We start from the raw sequence: 23,191 nt of genomic DNA, 5'->3' as shown, positions 1-23,191 counted from the left end.
ATTCAAACATATTCAAAGCTTTGCAATTTGGGTAACTGAGGGAAATCTATTTATAAATTTTTAAAGTACTTCTTGAAGTGGAGATTCCAGAGTTGCTTTATTTTTCAGGTTTTTCTGAGTTATATACTAATTATAGATAGATAAGGCAGAGTAAAAACGGGTAAAATTCTTTTCATCAATACTTCAGCATTATTTGAACCAATTTGTCCCTATCATTGTGGGTTATTCTACGCAGCATTTAGTTGTCCTGTTTCTTAAGTTTCCTTTCATTTAGAATAGTTCCTCAGTCTCTATGTTTCATGACATTGACATTCATGGAGTACAGGGCAGTTATTTTATAAAATGACCGTTAGTTTGAGTTTGTCTAAAGTTTCCTCATAGAAAATTCAGCTTATGCAAGAATATTACAGAACTAATGTTGTGGTCTTCTCAGAGCACTATATCAGGAGGAATCTGATGCCCACTTGTTTCTTCACTGGTGACGTTAACCTTCATTATACGGTTAAGGTGGTGTTTATAAAGTTATTTTTCCTCCTGTCATTCATAAATATCTTTTGGGGAGATACTTGGAGACTACATAAATAGCCTGTTACTAAAACTTTACACACTAGTTTTAGCATCCATTGCCTGTATTGATTATTATGATAATAATGATAGTTACTAAAAGAGATTTTCTAATTTCATGATTTCTTCTACATTTATTAGTTGATATTCTACTGTAAGGAGTAGTTTTCTCTTACCCCATTTACTCATTTATTCATGCATTTATATCAGTATGGACTCAAAGATTCCTATTTTATTCAATGGGACAAAATCCATTACTACTGTTATTTATTTGATACTTAGATTGCCTAAGATTTGGTCAGTATCAGCCCCTTCCATGTCAAGTTGATATGTTTACATCATTCTTTGAACCCATCTTTACTTTCTGGCACCACAAAATTATTTCTAAAAAGTCTTCTTAAAACAATTCTGTTGTTTGTATGGATCCAGTATTCAGGCTTTTGGTAATCAATCTCTGTTAGTGTTGCATTCAGCCAATGCCATTAGTCCACTAGTCTTAATTAGTAATTGCCTCCTATTCAAGAATAATGGTTATTATTGTAAAACAGGGAAGTCTTCCTAAACATGATACCTTAGACAGAAAGATTAAGGACATGAATAAAAGTTTTAAATACAAAGTTTTAAAGCTTCTGTATTAAAAATAATTGCCTTAAACACAATTAAAAGTTAAAAACAATCTAGGAAGAAAAAAACACTTTCAACATTTGACAGACAAAAGGTTAACACTTTTGATATATACTTTTAAATCAATAAGGCATAAAAGGGGAAAATATATAAATTGAGGTAATTCACAAGAGAATAAATATAAATGACCAAAAAACATGTCTCAGCTTCATGAACAAGCAAAGTAGTACCAATTACATCAAATGAAATTATCCCAGAGAAAATTTGTGATCCATAACATTGGCAAAGATTCTGTTTAATGACACTTCAGTTTTTCAAGGCACACATTTCTTATGGAATTGTAAATTAGAACAACTTTACTATAGGACAATTAGATGACATAAATTAAAAGCTTTTGTAGGTTTTGGTTTTATGGTACGTTTTAGATAGAGGAGATGTCCCCTAGTCAGATATAAAATCTATTCTCTTAAAGCATTCAGATAAAGGAGACACAACCTTTTCACCTAAAGCCTGTTTAAACATTACAAATTTCATTAAACTTTTACCTTAATCCTATTATCAACGCTTACACATTTCTATGGTCATGCAAACAGGTGTTGGTACAGTGCATGAGGCTCCTCTGTCAAGGAATCTCAGAAACTTCTCTTCTTTCTCCTCTTACCACTTTACCCACTCCTGTGCATTAGGTTTGGGGTCCTCACCCAGAGAACCAGGGCCCTTTTGTCAGTTCTTTATCTCAATTAATCTCACTATTGCTCTAGAGCAGGGGTGTCCAAACTTTTTTCAACATTTTTTACCAAGGGCCATATGCGGTAAAATACACAAACAGCCGGGCCACTCATTCGAGGTGAAATATTATTGCCTCACCTGGTTTATTTAAGTAAACTAAATATATTTTTGTAATTTGTTGAGGGCCAATTAACAATGGATTGTGGAGAGCAGTTGGCCAAAGGGCCGTGGTTTTGACACCCCTGCAACAATCCCAGGTTAGATCTCTCATTGTATTCTTTACTTTCCAGTTTTTAAAATTCCTCCAAACTGGGGTCAATAAAGCAGGACTTGTTTGAAGCATTTTAACGTTGGAGGACGAGTAAAAGGTCCATTGGCCCTCCCAAGCTTTGACAGTGCTGTATTAAGAGAATTTTTCAACCCCATCAATATTTGTTTTATTCATCACTTAAGCGAGGCTAAGCTACGAAGTTTCGAAAGGTCGGTATATTAAATGCATTTTTGCCCTAACATATTTTCAAGTTACAACGGTTTTATCTGGATGTAACTCCATCGTTAAGTCGAGGAGCATCTGCAGTCTGATATTTTGCTGTCTTTCAATCATTTAAAAACCATAGCTTTGCATATCATGTATGGATAATTGTCAAGCTCTGGTTTTCCCACTCTTACCATTTACATCAAGTGATACCTTTCATTAAACTGTTAGAACAATGTTTAAAATCTATGTATTCTTTAAATTAATCTGAACCCTGAATTTTCTAAAAGCAAACACTCAAAGAAACCCAACTCCTCTCCTGCTCCCCCCACCACCATGGAATATCGCTGGAGAGTTCTAGAAGAGAATCGCTGAAACTGCTATAACTAGTATGCTAGTAGTTTCAATGGGTAAAAGGCAGCATCATCCAGTTTGAAAACCATATTACAATGTCACTAAGCCATACTTCTGTCAGCAATGTTCATTTTTGAGTTTTGCACTTATGCTACGGATCCCATAGCAGCCAGCTGGCCATCAAAGCGCGCTCCTTGCCCTCCGCAGACGTGCCCAACACCGAGTGTAATTTAGAGCCAAGTGGTCAGGGAAGTCAGGGAGGCAACGGGAAAACGAAGCCGCCAGACACACGGCCAGACCCGGCCGACACAGCCACCTAGACGCGCCCATCCCAACAGAGAGGTCCAGTACCTCCGCGGCCTGTGCGCTGGCGCGGGCCCCGCCTCCTCGCTCGGCCCCGCCTCCTCGCTCGGCCCCGCCTCCTCGCTCGGCCCCGCCTCCTCGCGCGGCCCCGCCTCCTCGCGCGGCCCCGCCTCCTCGCGCGGCCCCGCCTCCTCGCGCGGCCCCGCCTCCTCGCGCGGCCCCGCCTCCTCGCGCGGCCCCGCCTTTGCGGGTGAAAGCTTGGGATCCTGCACGTCCCGCCCCGCCCCCTCGTGCGTCGCAGCGGCGGCCAAAGAATGGAGGGTGAGAGTACGTCGGCGGTGCTCTCGGGCTTTGTGCTCGGCGCGCTGTCCTTCCAGCACCTCAATACGGACTCGGACACGGTGAGCCGAGGGGCGGGGCGGGATCCGGCTTCGCCTTGAAAGAGGCCCGGCGTCGGTTACCTCCCCGCCGCGGCTGCCCGGGACCCCGCCTGCGAGCTCCGCGCCGCAGCGCCGGCCTCAGCCCTCCGGGCTCTGCCTGCTCCTGCCCCTGGACGACAGGAGATGTGCCTCCCTCCCGCCAAATCTCTTCCAGGATTAGCCCTCCCTCTTCTGACCAGTGTTTATTTACGTGTCCCTACCCGGCTATCCCACTCTCCCCCATTTCTTTCAACAGTCCCCCTTTTTTTCTGGTTCAACTTGACTGTGAAAGGATGGAAAGTTCACCCAGCGTTCTCCCGCTGTCGCTATAAAGTTAGCGAGTTAACTTTCCGTTTTTCCTAACTACCGACAGACGGTTTTAAAGACAACTGAATTTTGTATACAGACCAGCTACTGTGCACGTTTGTTGAAATGGTGGGGTGTCGGGGAATAAGAGATGTTGCACCCAGTGGCTATTTTCTGGGAAATCTTTGTGAATGAAAAAGCTTAATTTGGTCTCAGATATCTGACTTGTTTGCATTGGTATTAAATTGTACGGTCTCACCTAGTTCCTTTTCTGATGCTTTTTCAGTTATAATTTTCCTCAAATATTAGATACTTAAATGCTTATTTCATATTAATTGCCTAGGTTTAACACCTCTGGATGAAGTAGTGAAATAGTTTTTTTAAATACAGTGCCAATTTTATACTTTTATTTTTATGAAATTTAAAAAAAACACTGTAAAACTTTGAGCCCAAGTAATGTCTTAGAGTAAATGCTTAGTAACTTGCTAATATAGTTTAGAGAATACCGTACTGAACAAAGTCTAGTAATTTAACCTTGTAGATTAACACCTAGCAAAGAGCAAATATATGACAATTTAAAATGTATGTAGCTGTGGAAATTATTTTGCAGTGTCTTAGTGTAAATAGAAACAGAATGGGACCTTAAGTCCTCTGTAGCTTAAAATGTTAGCCCTTGGAAAGTACCTACTTACTGTTAGGCCCTTGTTTCTTAGATCTTTTTCCTAAGGTCTTTAAAGGGTGATTTTCTGAATAGTTTTACTTGCATTGTCCCTGCTTCCTTTCTCAGGGTTTGTCTAGAACACGACAGTGTAGAGTTCTGGATTGTTCCTCCTTGATTCCAATAAAGACATTGTGAAAACATTCCTTTTGTGCTCCTCTTTTAATGAAATGGAAAAAAAGTTCTTAATTATAGAGATGACAAGATCTTCATTGTCTGTCAAGCACAATGGGTCTTTAAATGTGCCAAGAGAAATAACTGAATTCTCCACAATTCAAAGAAATCACCACTGTTGTGGCAAAATGCATGTACTTTTAAAAGAATCGGGGCTCACAGCTCCCCTTTTGGAAAGCAGGCTCTGACACTGAATTCCAAATCTTTAATATTTTGCACAATTTTTAATCTAAAAACATCGATCATTGTGTCATTTCATAGCTCAGAAGCCTCCACTGGCTCCCAGAAGTACATGTCATTAATTCAGAGTCCTTGGCTAGTCACTCAGGATGTTCCATTATTGATGTTATTCCTACCTGTCTGTGATTTTCTTACAAAAGGGAGCCTTTAGTTCCAAGACAAACTGTTCTGCTCCTGGTTCCTCAAGCGTCAGGAGCTCATTTCTGGCTTTAAGCCTCTTATGCTTCCAGGTGTGCTAAAATCACAGTGATATTTCCAATCTCTTTTACTCAGTTTTATTTAACTGTTCATTGTTTCCCACCTAACATGGTAGTGCACCTGGTCTTTTCTGTGCCCCCAGTTGGTAGCATATACTGTATACATTGTAAAATACTTGGGAACTATTGGTTAGTTAAATTACTAAATGTAATTCTACCAGTGTATTCCATATACTTACTGCTGCTTTTATCCATAGGAAGGTTTTCTCCTTGGGGAAGTGAAAGGTGAAGCCAAGAATAGCATTACTGATTCCCAAATGGATGATGTTGAAGTTATTTATACAATTGGTGAGTCACTTATTTCTATGTCTCCTATTTTTGATGGTTTATGCTGAAAGGGATCAGCATAAGTTACTTTTAAAACGTTAGAAAAAGAAAATACAAATTTTTTTTTTTTTTTAATACAAATTTTTTAAAAGATTTTCAAATTCTCAAAATTGTGCCCATGGCGTAGTCTAAAGCAGGAAACAGCATGGGACATAAGCAGGTAAGATTATTGTGGGGAAATAAGGATGAAACAGTTCCTACATGTATTCAAATGGCAGGAAGATGACCCAACAAAAGGAGAAGGAACCAATAAGAAGGAACCAAAACCAAGAAAAAAAGATAAAAGTTTGGACAAAAACATTGAATGCTGCAGAAAATCAGAAAATGAGAACTGAAAAAACTTAGTGATTACATAATTAAAAATCTTATCAGTGGCTCAGGCAATTAGAGCTCCATGCTCCTAACTCCAAAGGCTGCGGGTTCGATTCCCACATGGGCCAGTGGGCTCTCAACCACAAGGTTGCCAGTTCAATTCCTCAACTCCTCCAAGGGATGGTGGGCTGCGCCCCTGCAACTAGCAACGGCAACTGGACCTGGAGCTGAGCTGCGCCCTCCACAACTAAGATTGAAAGGACAACAACTTGACTTGGAAAAAAAGTCCTGGAAGTACACACTGTTCCCCAATAAAGTCCTGTTCCCCTTACCCCAATAAAATCTTTAAAAAAAAAAAAAAAATCTTATGTAATTTCTGGAGTGTATGGAGAAAAGACCAGACTGCAAGGGTTTAAGGAATGTGTGGTGAAGCAGCTATAGCTGGTGGCAGCTGTTCTTTCAGGCGAAAAAAAGGAAAAGGGAGCTTTAAAATATAGGGAGTTTTCTGATTAACATATACAATTCTTTATACGCGTATTTTTACAAAATTAGTGGTGTACTTTATTAAAATTTGGCATCATGACATATTGTAACATGACCATTTTCCCATGTCAAATAATTCTCTAAATATCCATTTTTACCTTTATGGCTTTACTTAATCTTATGGCTCTATGTAATTTCAGCTGTCCTTTAAGTAAATCATAATCAGATTTATTTCCAATATTTCATTATATAAGTTATACTACAGTGAACATCCTTGTGCGTAAATATTTTTCTACATCTATTACAGAAATTTTCCTGGGAATGGTATTACAATGTCAAAGGGTATGAACATTTTTAAGGTTCTTGATCTGTAGGGCAAATTGTTTTCCAGAAAGATTATACCAGTTTATACTCACACTATTTATATGCCATTTTTTGTTTGCCACTTTAAAAGGTTAAAAATGAAAGTACATGTGTATGTGTGTATATATATAAATGTATATACGTATATACATTTATGTATATAAATTACATATATACATAGATGTATACATATATACATTTATATACATATAAATGTAAGATATATGTGTAAATATGTAAACTTACTGATTAGTCTCCTGCTGCAACCACTTTTGGTTTCATGAGTACTATTTTTACTCATTTACAATGTCTAAAGAGGATGATTGATCACTCACAAGAGAATAAAACTGACCTCTTAAAAGATGTTGGGGATTTCTTCCTTGATAGTCTGTAGTGAACATTGACAAATCCTTTGTGAAACTACTTAGAATAACAAGAGGATCCAATTAACAGTTCTTTTAATCAACTGAGTGACATTAGAGCACCACCTTTTTAGAACTCAATGAAAATATAGCAACTTTGAATTTATCTTTTGTGTTGTCTTTATTAGACCTTTAGAAAGAATATAGCATTCTAGTTAAGAGTGAGGATCTGGGTTTGAATAATGGCCCTATGGCTGGCTTGGGGATAACCACTTATTCTCTGTGCCTGTTACCTCATCATTAAAATGGAAGGAATGATAACATCTGTCTCATAGGTTTGCTGTGAGGATTAAATGAGATTATGGTAAAGTACTTCCTGGCATGAAGTGCTCAGTATGTTACTCAAATGGCAATTAATGTAATCATAACTAAAAATTCTTTTCTTCCAGACATTCAGAAATATATTCCATGCTATCAGCTTTTCAGGTGAGTAGTAGAGCAAGTAAATGATACACTGTGAACATTATTCTCTGTAAGTGAAGTAACTTTTAAAACTAACAAAATATCTTAGTTACCAGTTATACATGATGGTACTGATTAAAATGAAAAGACTGTTATTTAAATATATGAAAATTCATTTGTTCGTTTTAACTCTAATAATTCTTTTTCTGTAAATAAATACTTGCTTTAGTTGATCTCCACAGCCTTTCCCAGGTACCAGTTATCTTGAGGATTGTTTCCTTCTCACACCCACTCACCTCGTTGCTTACTATAAACTCAGTGACACATTCTCATATATCCATAGCAGCTCTTTTTCCTACCCTTTATTCCAGCTTATCATGTTTCCTCACTTACCATATTTTTTAATGTTGTCTTTTGCCTATTAACTGGTTAGATTCTTTAACCTGCTTCCTATTGCTTTTCTAGGATGAAAATTTGTGCTCTTAGTCCTACAGCTAGTAGTAGTACTGTTAGCCCTAATATAAGCTTTGCTACTTTAAAAAACTTTTTATTGAGGTATTTAAAAACTATTTATTATTACATACATACGGAAAAGTACACAAATACATGAAGTTTCATAAGTAAACACCTGTAATCACAACAATGTGGTTTTAATGAAATAGCTTTATGATTTACATAAACTGTACAGTAAAAGTCAGATTATCGTACAGTCACATTGTATGTACACATCACTAAGGTTGTGTAAGTTGCAGTGGAGCAAATGGTTAGGGTGAGAAAGATCTGTGGTAAGGGATGATAGAAATAAAGGTTGTGTAGTCTTAAACTGTTGTACCAAGAGGTACAGCTCCTATAGTGCCTATATACAATGGACATACAAAATATTTGTTGATGATTAAGGGATTCTTGGTGGAGACTCATAAAAAGTACTTCCTTGAAGGGACTCTGGACTAGCAAAGAATTAAGAGAAAGTCAAAAAAAAAAAAGTGATTCAATGTCTTCTGATAACTACCTTAAATAATTAGACCAATTTAATGGAATCTTAAAGCTGAGGAAATGATCTGACCCAGTGATGAGAACCCATGCCTCAGCCTTTTACCTTTATAAAATTAAAGGGTTGGGAGGTGGTCATAAGGAGAACCACCTGAAATGGCTCTTTCAAAAAGTTTTTTACATACTTCATTTTCCCTTAACAACAAAATAATAGGCCGGAAAAGTTCATGATGTAACCAATGCCACAGAACTGGTTAATGGTAGAGCTAGTTTAGAAGAATCAGGACTTCTTGTGTTCTAATCCAATAGCATATCACATTGTTTTTTCTGTTTTAAAGTAACATAGGTGAACATGTTAAAAACAGAGCCTTGTAATACCATACTTCTTGGAGTCCAAGCTGGATAAGTTTTAATATCCAGTTTTATGTTCTAATACAGAGGGTGACAAAGTATGGCCCTATGGCCTGTTTTTATATGGCACATAGCACTCTATCTATGAATAGTTAATACAATTTTTAATGGTTGTAAAAAAAGAAAAGGAATATGCAACAGAGACTATGAGTCCCGGAAAGACTAAAATATTTACTTTCTGGCCCTTTGCAGAAAAAGTTTGCCAACCCTACTGTAATATATTGCTTCTGTTTTCCACAAAAATACACTGGCTTACCTCAGGAAGTTCCTGGAAAACAGTCCATTGAAGCCTAAAACTTAAAGCCACTTTAAAAAATGCAATTTAACATGAATTCTATTGCACAATATATCTACTTCTATATTAAAATGCCTCTTCTTCCAGAAACCTCATGTTTATCTCAGTTAATGTTAAAGGAGGAAAATATTGCTTGCAATCCTTGTTATTGGAAGGCAAAAAAGGGGCAGTAAACACTTCAGAATCTTTTGAATTATCTTTCCATTCTCACTAAGTCTTTTGACATTCCAACTACAGAACAAAGACCACTAAACTAAATCAATACCTATTTCTTGCTCCTCCACCCTCTGCACACAAAAAACCCCAAACCAACCAACTCCTAAAACACTTCTCTTCATGTGATGCAAGTATGGCTTTTGGATAAACTGTGTTTTTATTATTATGCTTCATTTCATATATTATTTTGTATGTAGCAGTATTTTTTTAAAAGTTTTACTAAGTAAATTGTGAATGAATTGTGAACTGGCTATGTACCTGTATTTAATGAGTAGTTTTTGTTTTAGGTTTTGAAAAAATGTGATCCCAAATTTATCCCTTTAAGCTTCTTCACTCTTTTTCCTTTTTCACTCCTTATGGACCTCATAAGGACCTTATGGACCTCATATGGACCTTTCTGCCACTCTTAACTCAGTTAATTTGAGAACTTTCTCTATTTATTTTAGAACTTCATCTGACAGGCAAGTAGGTATACAGGTTTTGGTTGGGTAGTTGGGTTAGTGACTAAAATTAAAGGTGCTGATAAAATCCTTAATATTTTAGCTTATTTGAAATGCCTTTAATTTTGGCTTTTACAGCTTTTACAATTCTTCTGGTGAGTTAAATGAGCAAGCACTGACGAAAATACTATCAAGTGTCAAAAAGGTATTCCCTGATTAACTTTGTCTTTTATTTTCTTGGTATTGTAAGTATTACTTTCAGTTTCTAAAAATATATTTTGACAGGACTTTTAAGCAGCATTTATCCTATAAAGCAGACGAGGAAAGGCTTGTTCTTTCCAGAAATTCAAAGGGTTACTCTGAAAGCAAATTAGTCATTAAAAGTATTAATCTCATTCCTTCTTTTGACTGTCCTAATTGATCTCTTCCTCTTCTACAGTCCCACCATACCCTTTCCCAGAACCATTTATTCTAGCACTTAGTCCCTGACTGTTTTTACATAGCCAGTTACAAGTTTTTATAATGCAGGGACGGTGTCCTATACCAACACCTAATTTGGATCCTCCATAGCATACTTGCTGTTTAGTTAAAATTTGTTGAATGATCAAAATAGATTTTTTTTTTCTTCACAAAATACAAAATATTTTCTGGGTATTTTCTTTCCTCTTAAAACTTTTTGATCTCTGAGTTGACAAGTGAATTCAGTAAAAGAATTTTCTTTCAAAAAAAAATCCTTTGTTGAAAATGCTTGAGCTTTTCCCCTAATTATATTTGGGTATTTTAAAATGTACCTGCAAAATGTTTTGGTTTTAAAAAGAAGTAATTTTAATTTCCTCAAATTAAATGAGCAAATATAAAACTTACTTGCTGAAACTGTCACAGACAGATCTTTAAGCATATTTTTCTCTTTTTTATACTTACTAAGTTTTCAGCAAATGAGGTTTATTTTTCCAGTTTAAAAAGTAAAGGTTTAGTAATACAACACATTTGGTTAGCATGTTAACAGTTTACAAAACCCTTTCACATAATCTTATTCAATATTGAAACCAACTCTGGGGGGTAAGTGATACTCCCATTTAAATATCAAATTTGAAGGCTATTGGGTTCAGCTTACTTATTTTCAAACCAAGTATCCATGCAGGAAATTAACTTGTTTTCATTGATATTTTCATTTACATTTTTACTAAAGATTAAGACTTTAAGATAGCAAATGTCATAAAGAAACTAAAGTTAGTTAAAAATCTTTTTCTCTCTAATCTATACTGAATAAAATTGTTCCCCTGTAACTGAGTAGAAAACAATTTAACTATGTCAGTTTTCATACTTTACAAAAATGTAAAGTATACATTTAAGTGTATGCTTTGTTTATATATGCCTAAAATCTTGCTAAATACTAAGAAAGCCATTTTTTAAGGCTGTCAATTTTATTGACAGTAAAACAATAATTATAACCATTAAGGTATACACCTGACATTTTTTCTGCATTTTCTTTCAGGATGTGGTTGGTTGGTATAAATTCCGACGTCATTCAGACCAGATCATGACATTTAGAGAGAGACTGCTTCACAAAAACTTACAGAAACATCTTTCAAGCCAGGAACTTGTATTTCTGCTGTTAACACCGAGTATAACAACAGAAAGCTGCTCTACTCATCGGCTGGAGCATGCCTTATATAAACCTCAGAAAGGGTAAATGTTGACCAGACACTGGCTATCTTCAGCTAATAGAAAAATTATACCCAGTATTTTTATAGTACTTTTTGCAGCTTATCAAGTATTTTCATATATTGTTGCATTAGATTGTCATATCAATGCTCTGAAGTCTGTCTTACCATCTGTTCTTGATTGATGGGAAAATGAAGGTCAGATAAGGAAATTAGAAGCCCAGTATGGAATGTTGACTTGTTTCTGGCACTGAGGATTTCCTATTATTTACCATAAGGTGGAAAAAAATGTGTGCTTTAGATATTAATTGCTAACGGATATAATGTAGAACTTAAGCCTGGATATTTGAACAGCTTTTCTATAACGTCTGCAAGGAAGCAAGGTAGTTCTTAATGATCTACCAACCTGAGTTAACAGGACTCCCCAAAGTTTGTATCAACATTTTCATGGAATATGAGAATTAAGTTAAAAGAGTACCAACTAAGGTTAATTTTATTATTTATGGAAGATAGGATAAATCTCAACAGGCTTATTTTTATATGTGCCAATCAGTTAAAATAGCCATTAAAGTTTTTTCCCCCCCACATAATTATCTTACACGATGTACATTTCACAACTTTTAAAAGCTATTTTCCTCAAGTCAGTAAATTCTATCTTGGGTAAGTAGTAAGGAATGGATTGTTTTTTCATCTTGTAAGGGAAAGGTAGTCTATACTAATAAGTAGATACTAATTTTTCACTTTATTCTAAGTCCATGTTTTCAAATTTTATTTCTTCAGACTTTTTCATAGGATACCTTTAGTGGTGGCCAATCTGGGCATGTCTGAACAACTGGGTTATAAAACTGTATCAGGTTCCTGTATGTCCGCTGGTTTTAGCCGAGCAGTAAAAACACACAGGTGAGATTCCTCAGTTGCTTCCCCACTAAACTTAATCCTATTCAGTTTTTGAAATTAATTTTTTTGTTATACAACAGAAAAAAAAGGAAAATTGACTAATGACCACATCACTCAAATAAACCAGACTGTTTCTACTTTCTCCATTTTTCCTTCTAGCACTTGTCCATTTATAAAAAGTAAAAAGGGGGTTGTTGCATATCCTGCATATTTTAACATATTTTATAAGAATAAAGCTAGCCCCAAAATGATTTTCTAAGGCAGAAGTTCAGATTAAAGGAATGAAATTCACTGGATATTAAATAAAGACAAAAAATGTCTTTAGATAAGACACACATACTATAAACTGCTAATGTTTTTGTGGTCGTTAAAGGGAATAATATCAGAAATAACATTGGTTCTACAGGATACTTACTAGCGTGTGAACTTTATGAGAAAAGCAACTAGATTTTATTTAGTTTTGTGTTCCCATAGTACTTAACAGTGTCTTACAGTATTTTAATACCACATTTCATTGATTTTAAAATGCAGTTTTAAATTGATCTCAAATTGGGATGTTTTACAAACCAGAATGCCTTAGCATTCTTTCATGGAATATAAAATAATATTGCCTCTTTCAATCAATGGTGACTTAAAATCAATGAAATATGATGTATGATTCTTCTCTTGCTCAACCACAAAGGAGTTTTTCATCGTATCATTAAATGAGTTCTCTATACTTGCCTGAGGAAGTTGTAATTTTTTTACAGCGCTGAATTTTTTGAAGAAGATGGATCTTTAAAGGAGGTACACAAGATAAATGAGATGTATGCTTCTTTACAAGAGGAGTTAAAGGTAAGGTAACTTATCCAATACTTAAAGACCACTTCCAGAGTTCATACCAAGTTGATAACTGAAATATTTTAGGGATAACATATGATTAGATTTGTATTTTAGTTTATTTTAGCTTCAGTAAAAAGACTTCAATCTCAGTGGCCTGTAAATACAAGTTTAGTCTCACATTATATCTTGGCTGCAGCTCTGCTGCTGTTCTACACGTTGTCTTTATTCTAGGATCCAGACTGAAGGAGCAGCCCTTATGTAGGATATGCTCTTCTCGCAACAAAGGGAAAAAAGAACAAGAAAGCTAATGAAAATTCACAATAGCCCCTAACTTTGCTCAGCTGGAATGTTACTTCCACTCGTATTTCACTGGCCGAAGGACATCACATGACATTAGGCAAGGATATGTAATCCTCTTACAAGATGTAAAGAGAAGCAAATATTTTGGAACAAAACAATCTACCACAGTACCCCGTTCTTTCTTACTGGGAAAGGTCAGGTCCATTGAGAAGTAGACATCAAGATAAGGATTAGACAAGTAAGAGATTAGGCCTGAGAAGAATAAAGGGGAAGGAGCACCTGAAAAAGGAGACCGGGAAGGGAAGATGATTGGATATGTAGGAAATGCTTTAGACTGCAGGGCCAGAAAAGTTTCAGCCAGACTGATGGTAAGTCTTGGAGCAAAGCTGTCCAATAGAAATGTACCTGTAATAATAACCTCCAATGTGCTCACTGACTTAAGAGCAGCCTAGGGGAAGCCTGGCCTACACACAGACACAGTAGTGGACCCCAGAAGATGGCAGCTGGGGCTGTCAGTCAACTCTGCTTCCTTCCTTCAAACGGGGATCTGAGTAGTATATGCCTATGGTCACCATACTTACCAGTGTAGCACACTGAGAAATGAGGTTAATAGTTTTTACATGCTACTAATATGAATACAGGAATTTTAGAAAATAAAACATCCAGAATCCCACCATTGTAACATAACCATTTGCACTTTGCCATATTCTCCAGTTTTCCCTAATGTATATGTCCTTTGACATAGTTGACAGTGATGGGGACATATAAATTTGTGCCATTTTAATTTGATATTATCATTAAACATATTTCATGTTGTTACATATTCTTTTGTTCTTTTTAACAGCAGTGTATATCAGAGTAGTATATTAGAACTCTTGTTTTAAAAGTACCAACTTGGGCTAAAATAGAAAATGTAGGGGTATGTTACAGGAACTGTCAGTAGAAGGCAGCTAAGCTCCAGGAAGGAATTGGAACCAGGACTGGAGTGCCATCAGAATTCTTTTTCCCTTTGTGTCTGTGTATTGGTTTCCTTCATAGTATCTATAGATCTTTCTGTTTATTCATCCACTGGCCAATGAGAGAATGGCCAGCCCACAGTTCGTGCATTTAGATCTCTATTCAAGAGCTTCGGATTTGCCAATTTTCTGTGTAGTATGTCTGCTTTGGTCAGCTAAGGTGAAGTTGGTGAAGGGATTACTGGTAAACTCTTATGACAGAGTGAACAATAGAAATGGGCTTAGCAGACATCCTAAAAAGTATCCACTATAACTGGCTTTAACAACCTACCATGTTTCCCCGAAAATAAGACCTAGCCAGACAATCAGCTCTACGGCATCTTTTGCTCCAAAATACTAATTTTTGCTTGAAAAGATGCATTAGAGCTGCTTGTCCAGCTAGGTCTTATTTTCGGGAAAACATGGTATTACCCTATAATTAGTTACTTTTGATTTGATGTACTAAGAAACATCATCCTATATAAATAGTTTTGATACATACCCAAAGTGAAATCACTGAGTACTTCAAACTGATGACACGAGGCTAGTCTGCTTTTCAAAAGTAGTTTCTTTTACAGGAATTAAATGAAATTCCTGTATGAAAATTCTTTCATAACAGTAAAATGTAGTCACTTTTTTATAATATTCAATGTTTGCAGTTACTATGCACCTCTCAAAATAGTACAGTATTCTTTGTTTCAAAGTGAGTTAAATATTTGTTATCAAGAAAATAACTGGTATGGTAAAGCTATGTATAATGTACAGTTAATATATCTGGAAAGCATTTTATAACCTATAAGCCACCTATAAGGTGCTTGTTGAGGTTGAGTTCCTCCAAAAATAGCAAAATTAAAATTTTTATAAAGGCAATATTTGATATTACGTACCATAAAGAATTTTGTATTATTTGTGAACCTAGACTGTAGTACACAACTTGGAATTTTATCTATGCTCTTAAATTATTTTATTTTGCAGAGTATATGCAAAAAAGTAGAACACAGTGAGCAAGCAGTAGAGAAACTGCTAAAGGATGTAAACAGATTAAAACAAGAAATTAAAAAAAGAAAACATGCACAGATTCAAGCAGCACGTAAGTAAAAAATTCATACATCACTACTTTCTTTGCTTAAAAAATTCTGATTTGAATTATAGATGAGCTAGCTGCACTAGCTGATGAATTTGTCCACTTTAAAATTAAAAGTAATTGTTTTATTAATACTGTTAAATCCCACTGAACAAAGAACATGGTACTATTATAGCTATACTATATTGTTGATATTAAAGAATACAACTTTTAATTTTCTCAGAATGTTGTGGTGTATGAGTTGGAATTTGGGATTATGCATGTCATTTTTCTCACTTTAGATAATTTGTTAAAATTGTTAGTGTTTTTTACTCAACTTTACTAATAGATTATAAAAGCTTTGTTGAACAAATATTATATGTTGAACTGTTATTTTATTTTGTTTAGGAGAGAAGAATGTCCAGAAAGACCCTCAGGAGAACATTTTTCTTTGCCAAGCTTTACAGACCTTTTTTCCAGACTGTGAATTTCTTCATTCATGTGTTATCTCCTTGAAAAACAGGCATATTTCTAAAAGTAGGTGTAATACCAACCACCACCTCAATGTGGTAGACAACCTGACCTTAATGATAGAATACACCGACATTCCTGAAGCGAGTCCAGCTAGTAGTGCACTGCAGATGCTGAAGCGTAAAGCTTTAGATACAGATGACAGGTGGCAATTCAAGAAGTCACGGCTGTTAGAGACACAAAACAAGCCATCTAAAACAGATATTGATAGTAGTAACCAAGAAAAAGCATCCACGAGCAGCCCAGAAACAGATGAAGAGACTGAAACAATGAAGGGTTCTGGTGAATATCCACAGTCTCCAACATTTTGATCCTTTTAGTCCCAAAGATTTTTGATTCGCTGAAGGGTAAAAACCATTGTTTTTGCTATGTTCAGCCTACATAAAAAAATTCTAGTACATTTATTTTGTAAAGTACTTTTAAAAATATCAGATGCTTTTATTTTAAAACCAAAACCTTTTTTTGCTCCTTTTACTAAACTGTTGAAGGAAAAGCTTAACTAGATATTTTAAACTTGTACAGCATTCTTTAGAATTGGGAGAGACTAGCCTTATTTTCACAAAAGAAAGAAGTCTAAAGTTAGTATGAAAATGTACTTAATTTTTTCTGAGTCATTACAATTTTTACTCCTTAAGTTATGATAAATAGTACATTATGGCTAGGGTTGCCAGATAAAATGCTAAACACCATAAACCTCCCACTCCCAAACTTATTCAGTTGTCCTAACCACACCTAATTTAACAACTAATTTTTTAAAGCTATTTTTGTTGTCATTCCAAAGCATTTAGTTTTTATTGCAACAGGAACTTTCTTTTTAATGATTTTTCTTCATCAATGCAATAACAAATATAACTAACAGGTTAGGGTACAAAATAGCTGGCAATGCAGAGCTCAACAGGTACGAGAGTCACGGGCTTCAGTACAATTTTTAGGAAGGATGTAAAACCCATTTAATCCAGGGAGTTGGTTAAGTGGAGGTTGGCTAAAAGAGCTTTTGCTGTATTTCTTGTATTTGTCTTTTCTGTAATAGAATTTTCCATGAAGTGTACACATGACATGAAACCTTCATATTTCACTCACTGGATGAAATGCTGAACACACACTTTGACCATTGCTCTTCCATCTGTTATTTCCTAAGTGATAGAGCAAATTCATAGCCAGCATCAAACTATCATGTGTGTGAACATGCCTTAGTTACACAATGGGGTGCATACGAATCCCACATAATACCAGGGATGATTTGTGCAAATAATGAGTTTCTGCAGGGATTTTTACTAGTTACATAAGAAGCACTGTGGTATTACAAAGAGCAGAAGGAGAGGAAATAGGTTGTCAGTCTAAACCCTAATTTTCAAATAACCACAAACATCACCAGAGCACATAGAATTTACTACATAATGACTAAATGTAACCAACAAACGAAAACTGGGTACACAGGCTAAACTAGGAATGGCAGAAGCAATAAGCAGCCAACATATGCAAATGTCTTCTCTACATAATAGCTTGAGATTTTTCAAAGATGCTTACTTACTCAAACTGAAGTCATGCCTTCCATACAAAGTTCAATTTGCTAAAATGCTATAGAGGTACAAAAATATTTAGCTCATACTTTAGCATAATGATCCATCTTCTTTGAAGAAATCAATACTAAACTTTCAGTTATAGGAAGGTTGTTCAGGTTATTAGTACACAGCTGAACTTCCATGATTGAGTTTGATGCCCAACTTTCAGGTATTCAATAAAAAGGAGGAAAAGAGTCCTTATAGGACATTTCCCCCAGTTTCCATCTTTTGGCAGTTTTATCACTGGAGTAAGATAAGATGACATAATAGATTGCCTATGGATCAGTTTAAAGTATATTACCAGTTTCAGAACAGATTAGGTCCTGTGCCAGCACCACTCTCCATCCAATGTAACATTTCTACAAAGGGAAGACCCACAGTCCTAGCCAGGAATACCTTATTTGCTAGTTAGAAAATCTGCCTGAGCAGTTTCAAGTCCATAGCCTGTCTCGTGGATTTTACATTATACAAGCACTCCACTTTCCTGCATCCATGTCCCTAAAATACCATTTATAGAACAGTCTGGACCTAAAGTTAAATCACAATATAAGTCTCCCCATATTTCATATCCCTCTATCAGTGGTCTATTATTGTATGACCTATTAGTGGACCAGATGTAAGTGACAATCCTACAGTACCAAGTTTTAAATTCATCTATGTAAAACGTAATGAGTGTCAACATTTCAAATAATCTGCTTTTATTTCATGAACATTCAGTGGTATGGATAAGAAACACTACTTTTTCACTCCTGAAACACTCTCTTCATAAGATTTCATATTAAGAATTAAAAACTTTATGGTTTGATAATATTTAGTCTATTAATTTTTTAAAGATTGTTAAATCGTATAATTTGAGTCAGCAACCATTTATTGTAAAAATAAGTTTATTGATAACATTAGATAATTTACTCCCGATATCTGATGTTACAAACTTTAGGGTCTTTGAGATACACAGGATCCTTGTATGTAACTGGCATAAAACCTGTAAAGAGATAATTAAAGTTCTTAACAAAAGATAATGAGCAAAATTTTGATTAGCCCAGATCAGTTTTTCATATGCTCTTACCCATTATTTGAGCTCTCTTAATCGCTTTTGTGATTTCTTTTTGTTTCTTCCCACAAAGACCTATAAAAGAAAAGGCTTTCTTATTCATAAAAAGTGTATTTAAAATGCGTAACAGTTGTCTAAGTCAAGGAACAGATGGCAAACCTGTAAAGAGCCAGACAGTAAATATTTTAAGCTTTGCAGGCCATATAGTTTTCACAACTTCTCCACCGTTTTAGCTCACAAAGCAACCAACCATAGACGCTAGCTACGTAAACTATTTGCAAAAGTAAGGGGCAGATCCAATTTGGCCTATGGGAAACAGGCCCCTGTTTAAATAACAGTCTAGGTATGATTACAGTATACTCCAAAATAGCAACACAATTTTTTTAAGGCCAACTTTTGTACATGTCATCTTATAGTTAGTTACCTCTAAGTATAAGACATGCAAAATAAATACCCCTTTTGGCCTAAGATCCTTTCGTAAATACTAAGCTTTCTAACAGTGATTTATAGCACAATTTGAAAATTTGCCAGTAAATAACAGATTTACATAATTCTTATCTATGTTTAAGTTGCTATAAGGGAGAACACAATACCTGTTAGGTGCCTTCCATAAATGCATCCAGTAAATGGAGAAATAAACTGGGACAAAAGCTGAGTTTTATTTGGAGAGGAAAAAAAATTTGTATGAATTTGTTATTCAATCTTGACTGGGTAAATTTCAAAAAAAGCATACCTTATATTGTCACCTTCAAGTTATGTAAAGGTTTATTAATGAATTTCAGACAAACTTCATAAAATATGAATAAAAATACTGAACTATGTTCATCTTATTAATAGGTCATCTTTTTTAAATAACTAATTACTAGAGTTAACATCTCTTATCCAGAGCATTCAAAAAGTCTATACAACAGATTAATGAGCATATTCTTTCAGTGCTAAAGCTATTTTCTTAACTTTTTCAGAGGTACTTTTCTAAAATACTGCTGCTTACAAGGTACTAAACATTTCATCTATCATGATAGGCTATCATATAATACCAGACTACACTGAGGTCCTCAAGAGGTACAAGTACATCGGGCCATTTGCTATAATTTATGCTTTATTAATTTAAATTCTTTAGCATTTTCCAGGTGCCAGGCAGTGTTCTTGGCACTATGCATAATCCTAATATGTTACATTTTAAAATTTCTTGGTTTTTCTCCCTCTATGGCAGTTATCACTTTATACTATTGTCAAATACTTAACTCCAACATCATTCTCTACCCCAGATTTGCCACTTAATTCACTGAGTGCTGGACAACCAATAAAATTACATTTGAAGCAATGATACTGGTGAATTACAGCGATCAACTTCACCAGAGGTGCTTTTCCAAACTACTCAACTCCAGCAACTGAGAATTATAGCCATAGTGAGCTACTGTTAAAGACAGTGGAGCAGAGAGAAAAGAGGAAGAAATGCTGAGCTGAAATAATAGTAAATGAGGGACAACCAAGGGGCTCTGATTAGAATAGAGATGCCTTATACAAGGAAGTATAACCAGCTTTGAAATTATTAAGTTGCTCAAACAGTTGCCCCTACACAAAACCTGTTATAAAACTGACTTGATTATCTTTATTTAGGACTACTAACGAAGCAGAATCCTAAAATCAAGTATCACAGTGAAGTAAAACCAGATCTCACCTGCACATTCTTATAATCTACACGTTTTCCGCATAAGATACACTTTTTAAGAGGTTCCTTATAAGGATTTTCCATTGGAGTGGGCTAGAATAAAGTTTAAAAAAATGTGATAATATAGTTTAATGTGTTAATTTTGAATTAAAAATTAAATCCTAGATTTAAACATTTAAATCTATCCCAAGAATTAATACCTTTCTTACTGTGAAAAGGAATAAACACAAAAATCCCTTGGCTTTTCCTTGGCTTATAAAGGAAAAATCAAGTAATTCTGAAAAGGATTCACCATTATAAAGATTTCAGTGTGCTTGTCCATATTTTGTATGAGTTCTTTGTTTTAGTTTGACTAGGGAGGAATTAAGTCACGGAGGATTCTGGGATAAAATACAATTTTTAGAGAAAAAAGGGTTTATGGGAGAACAACATTCAAATCTGCAATAGATGATTCTCTCCTCAAATGTTTTGTGCAGACTGTAGGTGACTAAAAATTCTTCACTTAGATTTAAATTAAGAAAAACTTATAGCACAACAGATATCATATGTAATGCTTAAATTAATATAATCCCTAAATCCACCCCCATATTCTCTCAAATGTTTTACCACTATTTAGACAGTAAGACAATGCCCCAATGGCTTACTGTAAATACATGGTGCTTTGACTATAATTTTATAGCTCCCAGACTGCTTTATAAGTTTGTGTCAGCCTTTTTGTTTTTTCTTTCTTCACTACTGCCTCTAATGCTTCTGTCACAATGCCTTCCTCCTACAATTAATATAAGCATTTCCAGTCTAGAGAGTCTTCATGTAGAAATGGCTTTGAAGTCCTTGAACCCTTATAGTTGTATGTAAAATTTCCAATGAGTGGAACTGTATCCTTTTTCTGAGAGTGCCCAAAGTTTTCATTAGAGTCTCAGTGGGGTTTATGACCTAAAAAGGCACACACACAGTTCCTTTACTCTCTTGAACTATGGTGTGAATTAGATGACCAAGATAGATGGCTCAGAGGGACTAGTTCTTTTGTTTTTTCCAACTATTCAAAGTTTCTTTATCCAATTTACATTCAGCTCACATGTAATGACTATATTCCTTCCCTATACTTGACTAAGAAGTGCTTTGTATGGTCTGACTGGTGTCAAATTATCTTTGCAATGTAGCAAGAAAACCTATACTGCCTAAGTCCAATGCTGGTACTTAAAACCCATTAAAAACACATCTACAGGTGAGAAGAAACTATGTTTAATGTCTTGGTATAAAACTTTCATTTTAATCCCTCATTTATTAAGACAGTCTCCCCTACCTCCCCCCCCCCCACAAAAAAATGATGAATGAGACAAAGAATTTGAAATGGGGAAAAGAGCCAACCTATGGAGGTAAGCTTTGTTGGATTATCTGCAATTATTCCATCCACCTTAACTACCTGTTTAAATTCCCAAAGCACATATCCTTCAATTTAAGATCTAGGAAGAAAAACATGGTATTATAGGAGCTATGCTTCTTGCTAGGAATCTAGGAATGCTCTTACTTCAAAACTCAAGTAACTAATCAATGAATTATAATTTTCAAACTCAGACTAATGATTATTGTTTTGTCCTCCAGTTGAACTGTATTCAAATAGATAAAATATAAGAATTTGGTCATATTTGCTCATGCCTTATAAAAAGGAAGAAAAACAAATTCTTACCAGGTCCTCATTGCTGGTTACCTGTTTATGTTGTGAACAACTTCTCCACAGCACTGCAATTAAACAGAAACAGCAACAAGCCAATTCTTTTTGTTAGGTACTCGAGTAGCTGAAGAAATTGTTTTTATGGCGGCAAGACGAATCAAGGGACACAATATAAAAGACAAATTTTATATTATACTCACATTGACTGGATAAAAACTTTTCGATTTGAGACAGAGTTAGACTTAATATTGATGTTCCTTCCAGGGCTTTGGGGAAAGGGGCACATACACTTTCCTCACCCATACAACCTTTCACCCCCCACCCCCTTCTCCGAAATTTATTTTCCCTTCACTCCGTGGTTAGAGACATTTTTAATTTTTAGTGACTACTTAGGGGAGAAGCAACAGAAAGGCATTCGTTGTACCAACGGGAAAATGAGTAACAGAACCCCTACAGAGACTAGTTATCGACAGAGAAGCACACAGAAGATAAAGATGCAGAAATGATAAATTTGAGGGCCTACGTCACAATTTCGCCCAGCTTTGGGACCTCAGACATCTGGAATTCAACGGTGGATGACTCTGCAAATGTCCCTTTCTTACCAAGTTTACCCGGACGGAGATCGTAGGCAAATAAGTCCCTGCCTCTTTTTGATAATCACCCCGTTACTCTACTCGTATATTAAAAAAAAAAAAAATACTGGGGAAAAAAATCTCACGTCCCGTTCAGCTTTAAAATACTAGTCACGGGCCATTACAGATTCCCCTCTATCTTGAAGACACACTTAAATCGCCTAGAAACCGGAGTCGTTTCGTTAACTTGGCGATTCCACCAACCTATGACGGTTAAGGCAACGGCTGCAATGCTAAAACGGAGCATAGGATACGGAGACTTTACCCGCGTGATTTCCGGGATTTGGGATGCAGACAGTAGCCCTTACGAAGAGGGACAACTTTTTCCTCCCTAGACCACTGCCAACAGCAACCACAGCGGCCATGGTTCTTCGCTCCTTTTCCTTCCCTTTTCCTAAGTCGTCCTCACAGGTCCCTTCCGGTTCTCCTCCCCGGTTCGCCCGAGTGCTCCCGTCAAAGGTTCCGCAAGCCAACCCTGGGGACTGGGGCGGCTCGTGTGGGTGGGG

The 23,191-nt window shown here is 35.7% G+C and overlaps 2 protein-coding genes across 6 annotated transcripts; one reads left to right on the top strand and one right to left on the bottom strand.

Moving 5' to 3' along the window:
* The first annotated feature begins 3,337 nt into the window (after window positions 1-3,337).
* On the top strand, window positions 3,338-19,537 carry ABRAXAS1 (abraxas 1, BRCA1 A complex subunit). Of its 2 annotated transcripts, none has more exons than XM_081062230.1 (9): window positions 3,338-3,450; window positions 5,361-5,451; window positions 7,460-7,496; window positions 9,963-10,029; window positions 11,320-11,513; window positions 12,269-12,388; window positions 13,135-13,219; window positions 15,478-15,592; window positions 15,974-19,537. In XM_081062230.1, exons 1-9 carry the CDS (start codon window positions 3,364-3,366, stop codon window positions 16,405-16,407), a joined length of 1,230 nt encoding a protein of 409 aa, XP_080918356.1. In that variant the 5' UTR covers window positions 3,338-3,363; the 3' UTR covers window positions 16,408-19,537. The 2 variants fall into 2 exon arrangements, with proteins under 2 accessions (XP_080918356.1, XP_080918357.1); XM_081062231.1 differs by having other exon boundaries at window positions 3,340-3,450; window positions 5,365-5,451; window positions 15,974-19,533.
* MRPS18C (mitochondrial ribosomal protein S18C) lies at window positions 18,514-23,127 on the bottom strand. Of its 4 annotated transcripts, none has more exons than XM_081062257.1 (6): window positions 22,254-23,127; window positions 22,090-22,121; window positions 20,391-20,474; window positions 19,303-19,360; window positions 18,725-18,784; window positions 18,514-18,640 (listed from the first exon to the last, which is right to left on the bottom strand). In XM_081062257.1, the coding sequence occupies exons 1-6, from the start codon at window positions 22,354-22,356 to the stop codon at window positions 18,564-18,566; spliced, it is 414 nt and encodes a 137-aa protein (XP_080918383.1). In that variant the 5' UTR covers window positions 22,357-23,127; the 3' UTR covers window positions 18,514-18,563. The 4 variants fall into 4 exon arrangements, with proteins under 4 accessions (XP_080918383.1, XP_080918382.1, XP_080918385.1 ...); XM_081062256.1 differs by having other exon boundaries at window positions 22,069-22,121; window positions 22,254-23,092; XM_081062259.1 differs by having other exon boundaries at window positions 22,069-22,121; window positions 22,951-23,071.
* Window positions 23,128-23,191: the final 64 nt, after the last annotated feature.

The sequence above is a fragment of the Rhinolophus hipposideros genome (assembly GCF_964194185.1).
Source record: "Rhinolophus hipposideros genome assembly, chromosome: 1".
In the NCBI taxonomy this organism is placed as follows: Eukaryota; Metazoa; Chordata; class Mammalia; order Chiroptera; family Rhinolophidae; genus Rhinolophus; species Rhinolophus hipposideros.
The sequence above is the reverse complement of the archived record's forward strand: the minus strand, read 5'-3'. Positions and strand labels throughout refer to the sequence as shown.